The sequence below is a fragment of the Eurytemora carolleeae genome, unplaced genomic scaffold, assembly GCF_000591075.1.
Source record: "Eurytemora carolleeae unplaced genomic scaffold, Eaff_2.0 scaffold155, whole genome shotgun sequence".
NCBI classification, from domain to species: domain Eukaryota; kingdom Metazoa; phylum Arthropoda; class Copepoda; order Calanoida; family Temoridae; genus Eurytemora; species Eurytemora carolleeae.
Window position 1 is genome coordinate 119,150 of NW_019396666.1, and position 12,331 is coordinate 131,480.

At 31.6% G+C, this 12,331-nt stretch overlaps 1 protein-coding gene across 1 annotated transcript; it reads right to left on the reverse strand.

Annotated features, from left to right (window-relative positions):
- Positions 1 to 960: 960 nt before the first annotated feature.
- Positions 961 to 8,851, reverse strand: LOC111707113 (fatty acid-binding protein 9). Its single transcript, XM_023480116.1, has 8 exons — positions 8,723 to 8,851; positions 8,206 to 8,291; positions 7,243 to 7,296; positions 6,721 to 6,820; positions 5,737 to 5,833; positions 4,591 to 4,671; positions 3,807 to 3,861; positions 961 to 3,357 (listed from the first exon to the last, which is right to left on the reverse strand). Exons 1-8 carry the CDS (start codon positions 8,743 to 8,745, stop codon positions 3,155 to 3,157), a joined length of 699 nt encoding a protein of 232 aa, XP_023335884.1. The 5' UTR covers positions 8,746 to 8,851; the 3' UTR covers positions 961 to 3,154.
- Between the last annotated feature and the right edge of the window lie 3,480 nt (positions 8,852 to 12,331).

The window sequence follows — 12,331 nt, forward strand, 5'->3', positions numbered from 1 at the left end:
CACACACCACCACCACCATCCTTGTGTGAAGTGGTGTGGAGTATTTATTAATATTGAGATAACTTAAACCATTTTTGTTAAGAGTTAAAGGTTTCAGGAGTAAAATTTTTTTTGTTGTAAAAAACACCTTTATACTTGACTTATCTATATCTATATAAAGTTAAAAATAGTAATTTCTTTTGTTTGTTTGTTTGTTTGTTTATGCCAGATCTCATATCTCCGGCTCATGTTTCCAGGCAAAGCTGGGTTACCAAGCAAGTTCAATTTATTGACGAAACTAATCGTGTATTTTTTAGACCTAACATGCCAGCCACTAGGGAAGGTATTCATTGAACCGAAGTTTTTGCTGAAAGGTGCTGCTGATGCTTCTTTCCCTGTATCAGGACTCTCTTGCTCCGGAAATATAAATATCATTCTTATTTTATGTTTATATTTTGTGTTTGCAAAGATACAAAGTTTACGAGTAACAACAATAAAAAAGAAATATATCTTTGGTAAACATATATTATAAAAATGGTTGTCAAAATTCAATGATAATCAAAGAGCGCGGTATGTAAATCAGTTTTAGAAATTCGAGTTTAATTTTGTGTATCAATAGTAATAAAATTTAGAAGAAACTCCGAAAAATCAATTTCCAGAAAAGAATAATTTTGGAAAGACAAATTTCGGACGGGAAAAAATTCCTGTCAGCATTTAAAAATAATATTTCTGCTGGATAGGCTATCTGAGGACTAGGCGTCCTGGCAGGCCATACAAGAGACGAACGCTGCGGTTAGGGCAGCGTTCGAAAATTTCTGATTTTCCCCCGAATTAGTATTTTTCGAATTTTATCTCTCCGTCCTTTGTCTTTCTGAACATTTTGGAAGACTCCAAATATGCAAAATTTTAAAAATACCATTTTTAGAATTGTTTCAATGATTAATTCTGACTTTTTTCAGACACCATAGAGTACATTTTAAGTAGATTAAACATATATTAACATATATTAATAAACAGTGCATATATATACAAATGTTTGAATATAATATCATCACATTAAGAGTTGAGCCAAAAGTTTTAGCCAAAGTTACTAATTAAGTTAGCTGTTTACCCAGACTTAAAATCAGTATCTACTAAAATTGTGTATTTGCGTCATAAAAAGGTTTTTTTATTCCACAAGGGGACTAGGGGACTGCAGTTGATGTACTTCAAGTGACCCTAAGATTAAAGCATTACCGGCCCGATTCAAAATTTTCATCCTTGTCTCTTCTGCATAAATCCGCAATTCATTCTAGCTAATAAACTGCAATTTAAAAAATTAATTTTCAGATAGAAATTCAAGAAAAACTCTATCATGGTTGGTATGACATATTCTTAAAGGGTACCGTTGTTCATCGAACATATATAATTTAAAAAAAAGGCTCACTAATAAGTACACAGCGAGTTCCATTAAGTATAATATAGTTTCCAAATAAATTACTCAACTCAAAGACCTATAGGGTTTCCAGTCAGTGATGCACGAGCATTATGCGAAATTACGCGTGTATTACGTGAATGAACGAAAGTCTAGTTTCGCGAATTTAAAGCGTATTTACGTAAAATTATGTAATACGAAATCGATCAGTTTATAACGTATCATTTCTTTAAATGTATTTCAATCATTTAACATTAAGGTTTTAGGGCGTTTTGCCACCGGGGCCCCCTTTTAATGACCCAGAAAAATGTATATCTTGAAATAGCTAAAATAAAGAATTTTTTAACAATACCTTTTTTGTGAAAATCGAATAAAAACTGTTTCTTCAGAACCCAATACCCTTACTGGAAAGGTTTTTTTAGGACACCCTGTATAAAATAACGCGTAACTCTGCGAAATTGAAATAATTTTGCGTAACTACAAGTAATTTCAATTGTAAGTAAAATCGTAATTACGTTGGAAACCGAACTTAAATCATATTTGGCTTAAACTCTCGCCTCTCTGGAGGGAATTTATTACATTTAGAATTACTAATATATATAATATGTACAATTTTTCTCATGATACATCCTAGCTTTAACAGCCAAATCCAACATTAGATTGGAACTTTCATCAGTTTTTTTTTTCATTTTCGGTGATGAACATATATTTTTAATTCAATATTCTAGTGTAAAATTACAATTATGACATTTAATTTTGTGATTGTTTTAAAACACTTTCCACTATAAGGAAATTTCAAATGTGCAAAACTAGAAAATCCTTTTTCGGAACTAACTAAAAAGAGTTTAAGGGCTGAACGCATACGTAAATCAAACCAAATCTGATTAAAGGGACTGTAAGTGTAATTTTAAGTGACACTCCAGTTTTAAACCAAGGATATTCCTTTCTTATCGTTCAGAGTCGCTTAAAAGTACACTTACAGGCCCTGTAAGTAGAACTGCCCGCCACGCATGGATACCAAAATGTTTAGCTTCTTGGAAGTTGGAAAGCCTTTGACAAAAAGAAGCAAGTACAAATCTGGTATTGTCCATTTGTAACGACCCTAATTGCAAGTGAAAAACATATCTTTTAATATTGCTTCGTATGTCGCGCTTTCTCTATCTTTAAATTCAAAATAGATAGTATAATAACACAAGATAACTTTAACAATTTGCAATGCAAACTTTTTAGTTCGTACTGCAAATATTTGCAAATTCTAATGTCTCATCATTATTAAACTTTACTGCTTTGTTTGCAGAATGATTTTAAAAATAAAAACTGCAATAAATGCATTTCCTGGCAAATATTTTATGAAGTAATATTTATGAAGCATTGCCATTTTGAAATTCTGCTCAGAAAGTTTACGTGAAAAAAGCTTATGCCATGTTTTTTTTCTGGTAGAAAATATGTGAAAATCGTATGCTTGAAAGCTCTGCTTGTGGGACACTTTAAATTAAATCTGAAGTTAATCGGAATGTGCGCGCATTTTGCATGCAAATATTTGTTTGTGTCGCAATTTTGGCGCTTCATTGCGCGCAAAAATTCGGATCAAATTCTGGGGCGCAAGCAATATACATGACTGGCACGGTATAATTGGTAGGCAATTTTCGTATGATTGCACAAATGTTTGCGGAATTTCCGCACAAATAGCAATTAGATATTCGTGAAAAATGGACAGTAAATGTTAGATAAAGTTGGAAGGGAAAACCTGTTTTTAAACTTTTAAAACATGTCATCTAAATCCTCTTCAATATCAGCAATATCTTCGTAACCTTCCTCTTCTTCTTCATGCTGTTGATCTCCATGTCCTTCTTGTCCCTGGTGACCTCCCTGATGACCCCCCTGGGGACCCCCCTCCTTGTCTTGGAGAACCTTGACACGAGGGAAGGTAGAGCTGGCCACAACGTTGTTTACATATAAAGTAACTAAACAAAAGTTTCATGTAAAATTAAATATCAGAATTTAAATGGAAGTAATCTAGTTAATTTTGTTTTTATATTGCGGAGATATTATGAAATCAATTATGGGTCAATTCTTTCATAGTTTCAAGGATTTAATTTAAATCATTTTGTTAAAATTTTAAGCTCATGATAAGATTCTTTCTTAGATTCTCTTTTTCTCAAACCAATATGAACAAAGTGAAACAGTTTTTAATAGGTACAAACGTTTATTTTCGAATGAGATATAGAATAGACAAAAAATTAATCTTTTTTAATCTGTTTGTTTGAAGATTGTAAAAAGTTGTAAAACAACATTTTAAAAAGGTTTATTTATGTTCAAAAGAAAATGTGGTTAGCGTGTCTAAACGAAAAAGTAAAATGTACTTTGTTTATTATAAACAATATAAACATGTTTATTTTTTCTACTTTTATACCTATCATTTTCTCGTCGTCTACATATCTCCGTAGGGTCGTGTTAACTTTACCAATCTGAAATAAAAACAATGTATCAAAAGGTTTTATTGTTAGTTTTGTAAATTTTCGTTTCGTGGCTGAAATTTCAGTTGATGTTACTTTGTTTTCAGCTCGGGTGCAGGTACTTTCATTTTTTTTAGCTGGCACTTTGATTTTTAGTTTTGCTGCTGTCATTTTTTAAGCGCAAATATAAAAATATATCTTTAAAAATCTTATATAATCTTTCTGTTTCCGGGATTAGCATTCAAGAGAAATTTTATAGAAGAATTTTGTGAATTTCGGTAGATTATGCAGTCTCAGAAAAATAATTAATTAAAATATATAGAACTTTTCACACTTACAGACTGCACTGATTCATTCTCAAAAAAAACAATGAAAGATGCAAAGAGGATGTATGCTCACAACGCGCTCTTAGCCTGAAGACTCGGGAGAATGTATAAAGAGCTGCTAAAGTGTTCACAAATTCTTCTTATGTCTGGCGAACTTCCTCAGGTTTACCTGGTGTTCCAATAGAGTATTGTCGTCTTTCTCCGGTTTACCTGGTGTTCCAATACAGTACTGTCGTCTTCCTCCGGTTTACCTGGTGTTCCAATAGAGTATTGTCGTCTTCCTCCGGTTTACCTGGTGTTCCAATAGAGTATTGTCGTCTTCCTCCGGTTTACCTGGTGTTCCAATAGAGTATTGTCGTCTTCCTCCGGTTTACCTGGTGTTCCAATAGAGTATTGTCGTCTTCCTCCGGTTTACCTGGTGTTCCAATAGAGTATTGTCGTCTTCCAACGTAAAAATAGATTTGGTAACCCGGCCATCCATTGTGAGATCATCAACCTTTAATAATTGAATTAGTATTACACCCTTTAGAGCAATGTTTTTTTCAGTTTGGTAGCCTTCTGAAAATAAACTTTCAATAACAAAGCTTACAACTTACAGGGTGACCACTCATAAAGGATGAGACTGTAAAAACGACGTAAAACTCTTCAAATAAAGTCGTCTATCTGGAATGTGGTCTTTAAATGACGAATTTAATAATTTGGCAAAGAGAGAACAGTTAATTGTTCCAGAGGAAACAGAAAGATTAAATTCTATACAGTCGTCTCCGAAATATTATAATATCTGGGTCGATATGACTTCTTGCAATAAATTGCTGAATTATTTTAAAACCTTTGAGTGCAACTTAAAACAATAATCAGAAAAAAAACTAATACAGAAGTAATTTCCAAAGTGTGGTCTGCCCGTCTGTCTGTTTAATGCTTTTGATAATTATTGGAATTATTAAAAATATTGTTTAGATTTAAACTTATGAAAGAAGTCCATATTGTCTGAAATAAATACCTTTGCTTTTTAAAACTAAATAGAAGTTATGCTTTGTGAATGAAAGATCAGAGACGATCTTCAAAATTGTCTTTACTCGGACACTTCTCTTAGATCTACTCACAGGGATCCAAAATCGATACGAATTTTACGCAAAAATTGATGAGAATTTCACCAATAACTACTGACAATTTTATAGTTCTAAAATGTCTACAAAAAAGTATAATTGAGTTTGTGAGTTAACTCAAAGGTTAGGATACTTAAAAGTCGACACATGATCTTAATAATTGATGCAACTTTTCATATCAGTCTTGATCTACAGTAGACACATGATCTTAATAATTGATGCAACTTTTCATCTCAGTCTTGATCTATAACAGTAGACACATTATCTTAATAATTGATGCAACTTTTCATATCAGTCTTGATCTACAGTAAAAACCAGAAAACTGTGGAATTGGGTCTGTTTACACTACACAATTGCTATGTCTCATGTTTCTTGGACGGGTTAAAGTTATTTCTAAAAGTCAGCTTCCTATTCCAGAATTTTCTGGTTCTGACTGTATGTGTTTGTGTACTCACCAGTTCTCCTAATTTGAATTTAATACTATGAGTCTTGAACGGTGTTTCTGTAAATATACTCCAGGTACAGTTGCTTGTACTGTCAGCTGTACATCTCCTGTACATAAATATATATTACTGTACTGTCTACTGTCACATAAATTTCACTAAAGGAGATTATTCGTTTAGCTGAATGTCGCGCTTACCTTACTTAGTCTGTATTTGTACTGGTCAGCCTGTTTTACCTGCTTAACATTCGGACCGGTATAGTACTTGAAATGTTTACAGTGCTGTACATACATATTATGTTCATTTCATGTACCGGGCCGAATTTTAACTAGTCAGGGCATGCGGTACCAAACAAATACAGACGATTTGAGGCAAAACGCGACTGTACGCCGTCGCCAAATGATTGATCCCCTTCTAGAGAAAGTTATGTGATATATTAATTCTATTGTATACTATATATAAGCTGTATCTACTGAAAACTTTATATAAATATACTAATTGTACTTCTTCTGAACATAAATATTTTGATTACATACATATATAGCAATGTACATGTCTTCTGTACGTTAATTTATTGAGTTTACCGTCTTCTGTACATAAATTTTGTTAGTATTGTGTTCTTTAGGTAAATATATTAATTGTAATGTCTTTTGAAAATAAATATTTTACAATTGTTATATTTTTATATATTTTATACATATTTATATATATATAATAAAACAAGACATTCATATTGATGTTCCCTATAGCCGGCCAAACGGCTGGACCGAATGGGCTGACATTTTTTGTGGACACTCATCGGTAGTCTTTGGGTGACAAAGGCTAAGATAAATAGATTTTTTTTTCAAAATTTATTTATTTTTTCAATTTTTTTTCACGGGAAACGCCGAGCCCTTGCTAGCTAGTATATTATATACCTGTCTATGGTTACTGTAGGTTTTGCTAAAAAAGCTAGATTTCTAAGTATAAAGTTGATATATATATATATATATATACCTATCTATAGTTACTGTAGGTTTAGCTAAAGAAGCTAGATTTCTAAGTATAAAGTTGACCCCAAGCTCAGCCAAATATGCGTCAAAATTCTCTGAAGAACCTAAATATTAAGATTTAAATTTGTCTATAGAAAAATTAAAAATTCATTATTTTTGAAAATTCTTCAATTTATACAGAAAGATCCGCAAAATATGAGTCAATGAGAAAAGTTACATCTTAAATAATTCAAAGGTTATCAGCTAAAATTGTTCCGAGAAAAGGGGCGCAAAGCACTCTGGAAGCCTACTCACGCAAATCTGCCCCTTTAGTAAAAGTAAATTCAACCTATATGAAGCATAAAGTCTGACCGCGCCAACCTTGTTGCACCGCCTAGTCCTGTCCATAGAGCAAAGGTACAGTACAAACTGGGAACGGAAAGGTTGACCCGGCTCGGAAATTCAAATGTACTATGGCTGCCCGTGTAGTGTTATACAGAATAAATGTTGAGAAAACCAGTGAATTTTTCAGAAAAAAAAACAATACCTAGATAAAACGTTCCTTCAATGATACTTGTTGAATTGGATCCAACTCTTGCCTCTGAAAAAAAGTTGCTCAAAACATGCACAGAGTTAAATAAACCAAGGAGTATGAGATAGAAGGGAGATACAACTGACGCGGACCACCCTTCTATATGATTATACATACATGCTTCGCAGACGGAACTCTATTTGTATATGTACAATTACCGCGTATAACATAACCTTTTCTGAATAGTTCTTATACAAATGGAGTACCCGTATGCAAAGCATAAATATTCATATGGTAGGGCGGGCCACGGCAGTTGTATCTCCCTTCTATTTCATACTCCTTGGTATAGATAACTCTGTGCATGTTTTTTGCAACAATGGACATTTTTGACTGAACTAATTTAAAATAATCTGAAGAAGACATATTTTTCCAAAGTCGCATTAACATTCTTTAGCCTTGACGATATTGCCAATCTCTCACCAGTTAAAGTTTAACAGATTGACCACTAGAAGATTGATTTATTCTAAATCAGCTGATATTTTTAGTATAAAAAAATCAATAAACAAAGAATAGAAATACAGTTACATTTTGTTTATTTTAAGAAACCTTTGGTCTTGATACAATCTCTTATTTTAATCTCTTTATCTTTGCAACCTGATGGCGTAAACTTTTTAGATTTCAAACTTTAAAAATGCAATCTATTAGATTATCAAAGATTCACAGCAATATTGGTTGCAAATATTTATTAGTTATTGCAAAACTAGAACTTTTGGAGATTATTTAGTTCCTTTCTAAAGGAATTATTTCTTTGCCACAAATTCAAATTTTCTAATCTCTAAATCTTTGCAACCAGATGGCGTAACCTTTAATATTTTAAACTTAGATTATTTGATCTAACAGAATTCATAGTTTGAAATATCAAAGGTAGGGTAGTACAGATATATGGATTAATTCTCTTAAGTTGGTCATTTTTTTTACCTTGAAGCTTAGTTGATTTGCCAAGGAAAAGCACGAGAAGAGAACGCAGGATTAGAGCAAAAATATCCTTAGACAGGACAGAGGAACTGAAGGGACAACATTTTAAAAAACATCAGAATATTTATGACTAAAATTTATGATATCTCAATTTACAATAAGAATGATTTTATATCGAAAAAAATCAAAATGAATAATGATCTTAGAAATAATCTTAGAAATGAGTAAAATAACTATTATACAATTCTGATGATATTGTTTTTTTTTTCATAAAAAAATTAAATATAACTTTTATTGAAGTAAAAATGCTTTTTTATATAAATAGCTAAAAGAATTATCAAGTTCTTTAAAATATGTAAAATAACTAGAACACAGAAGATGATATTGATATTTATAATAAGAATGATTTTAATATCTATAAAATAGTAATGAAAGTTTGATAGCAGTAATGAAAAGGATTTTATCAACATCTACTATTATTTCAAAATAAAAAATCAAATTGTCTCAAAATGTTGGTTTCCTTATTAGCAGTGTGAACAGCATATTGGTAATTTATTAAATGTCAGCTGTACAGAGCTTTGACTTTCATTTTTTCCCGCCAAAAATATCGTCGTTAATTTTTTCGAGGATTTTACATTATATCTGAAATCTTAGAAATAATTTTTAGATTGTCAAGGTAAAGCTTTAAATTACATAAAGATTACATGATTCTTAAAGTCAGTTTAATCCACCTAAATCACTCTTCAGTTTAGACTTTTTTTTAAATTATTGAGATAATTTCTTTAATTTTGAAAAGTGAATCAAAACTGAATATGTTTTGTTGTGAAATAGACTTACTCCACTTCCTTCCAAATGAACTGGGGTTGAACGACTGCATCGTAAAATGCACTTTTTATCTTAATCTATGCAGAATTATAAAAACCTTGCAAATTTTTCAACCAAAACAAGATTTACCTTATTGTATAATGATGTACACAATCTTCCACCCGAACAATTTTGCTAAAGGGCATGCTCGTTGTGTGCATCTGAGGGATTATGAAATAAGCTTTAACTCTTCAGTTTTCTTACTCTATGACTAGAGCTCTCAAACTTCTTAACATTACGTATTTTATATTTGTTAAAAATAAAAGATTTTGTTTCATACATTTCTTGGAGGTTTTCAAAGCACGTTTTTAAAACCTTCTTAGCATTTAACCCTATTCCTGCTTTGGTCTGTAGTATTTTTTTACATGACTCAAAAGTATTGGTCTGAGGCTGTTGAAATTTTCTTCAAAATACTTAAAGCCCTCCCTGTAGGTCTAAGACCGGGCTTTTATACTTACTGCCTGAGTCCTCAGGCAATCTGCCTGAATGACTACTTTTTCCTGTAACAAACTATAAACATTTGCTTTTACATACTTTCAAATGTCAGATTTTGAAATTTTTTTGCTTTTTGGAAAGCATAACATAAGAAAACGGATTGCACAAGTTTTGCAAAGAATTTTTTGCAAAGTATTTGCAAACAACCCGTCAAAAGAAATTCGCACATTTTTAGTTTTCTTAATTATCAGATTATTTAAAATTCAAGGGCTTTTCAAAAATGTATATTTTATCATTTCTTTTGCAAACATTTTATTATATAACTGGATTTTGCAAAAAAAAAATCGCAAATTTGCAAAGTAGAGCATAAGAGCCTTTAACGATGTATCATTTGTCATATTTGGACATCAAACATACGATGATGGGATTTAAGGGGGGGGGGGTCCCAACGTTTCCTGGTTGTCATGTACCCCAGCAGGGATAGGGTTAAATTATTCAGGTGAGTGGTCTAAAAAAATAATTAGGTCTTTAACATTAGACTTTTGCCATAACTTTATTTCAACTCTAAGGACAACATTATCCCAAACGTGATAGTGTTAAAACCAATAAAGGTTTCTAAAATTTAAAAAAATTACACTTTAAAATAATATTTTAATATTTAAAAGAAACTGTAAACGTAATTTCAAGTGACTATCCTTGTAAAAAGATAGAAATGTTAGGTTGACACCGGTAGCATTGAAACCTTAATCTGATAAAACATGGTGAAGATACTGTCGGTTTTTTTTAATATGGAGAGCGTTTATTTATCTTCCTTTCTCCATTGTTTCTGATAAGCAAGAAGTGTGAAAGTCAAATGGAATTTACTTGATCAGACAAAGCTTTCAACAGTACCGTTGTAAATTGGGCATTGCATTGTGTCCAAATAAACATGGGAATTCAGTGACGAATTAGATATCGTCTTTTTAGATACTTCTTTAATTTAGTATAGTGATACCTACTGCGAAAGCCGTAATCTGTAAGAGTTTCATGATCATCTGCTATATTCACATTTTGCTTGTTTATGTTTTGACTGCATAAGGGTGTACTTAGTAAAACAAGAAAATTGCAGTACAGAAACAGAGTAAACTTAAGTCCGTCTTCACTGTTTATCTTGCGGAGAAATTATGGACACATCTTTTCAGTCTTTTACCCTTTTCATGAAATAAACTCTAGCAGACATGGCTTTTGAAATTAGGTATCACAATGCTAATTCATAACAAGGACGATATCCAATTCGTCATTGAATTCCCATGTTTTTGGGACACCCTGTATCTTAACATGGAGGGTCATTTGGCATTAAGTTTACTGTCCCTTGAAACACATATAATTTGAGTATCAGTTTAAAAACAATAAGCAATTTTGAATGATCGCATTTCTCAGTCTGTGACGTCGTAGCGTGTTTCTAGACTTTAAAAACTCGATTCAAAAACACATTGAAATTGGAACTAAGGTTTGCAGCGACGAAAACGTGTCGCAAAAAAATGCGAATATTTTTGTTTGTATTTTGAAAACTTTTTCACGAAATTTCGCATTATTTCTCGAAAAAAAGGAAAATTTTCTCGAGCGACCGAAATGCGAAAAATGCCAAAGTTTTATAGAATTTTTTTTTTCTTGAAACGATTTTTAATTTTCGCTTCAAACCCTAGTTGGAACTTGTATGCCTGTGCAAGAACTGAAGTTAACTGTTGAACCTAAAACAAAAACTGAAACTAACCCCTCTGCATGGAAAAACCAAACCAAAATCTCCAAGTCATCTAGGGTAAAGGAAAAAAGGAAAACACAGAGAGCGTCTTGTGAGAGAGAGAGAGAAAAGGGGGGGGGGTAAATGCGAATATAAAATTTGCTTTGCAAGTCACCGACAGTTCCGGTTTTCAGAAAGGGTTTGAGATGATAAAGTACGAGTCTTACATAGTATTGTATTGTGGGCTCGACTTTCTAGTTTTAATCTTTAATGTTTGCTTCTTTTCCGTACATTTTAGAATAAGATGAAAATTTTGCGGATTTTCAGACTTTTCTTCAATAATTCTTAATATCAGAAAAAATTATTTTAAAAGTTTTACTTTAAATCAAAATATCATTAAAGAAGTCTTAAAATGTCGATTTTTCACTACTTAGACATTTATAATAGTTCATAAAGACGAAAGAATTTTCTTACTTTTTGAAAAAAAAAAGTTCCAGAATAAAATCTATTTTGGAAATGTTTATCAAGCTAAACTAAGTAAAAGAGCCAATGATGTATATTTGTCTAGCAAATATTGGACCTGGCGTTGGAAATTTGTTTGTAAGATTTACAAAAAAAGTTTTTTTTTCTCCAAGTATGAAGAATATTAATTGCCTAGAAACCCCCTCGCTGTTTTTTTGCTCCCCCCCCCCCATGCATACACACACACTTTACATCCTTGCATATGACTTGATAAGGACCGTATAATATATGGCATGATTTAAAACTTTGACAAAATAATAAATATCTAGTTATTTTGATAATCTTATCTATTTTTGAATTCTACGAATTCACGTAAACCTGGTTGTTTAAAAAAGAATGAGAACCACGTTAAATTAAGGTATATTTCACATTAGATTAAAAGCATTATTTGTCCGTTCTGTTTTTCATATGTATCTCATTGTTGTCTCTTCTTTACTTACTTAAGGTCGTTATGTAACTAACCTATATATATAAATTATAAATATTATCATATATATAATATATATAAATATGTTTATGTAATATATGGCTGGAATACATATATAAGATTAGGAGGAACTCGATATTCATTAAGAGGATTACTAGATA

Bases quoted from the DNA above. Each gene is read 5' to 3' on its own strand.
- LOC111707113 (XM_023480116.1), bottom strand. From the start codon at position 8,745: ATGCTGTTCACACTGCTAATAAG. The intron at 5,834-6,720 runs GTATATATATAT...ATTTATGTACAG, and splicing joins CCTACAGTAACTATAGATAG to GAGATGTACAGCTGACAGTA. The intron at 3,358-3,806 runs GTATAAAAGTAG...ACTTTTGTTTAG, and splicing joins AGACGACGAGAAAATGATAG to TTACTTTATATGTAAACAAC.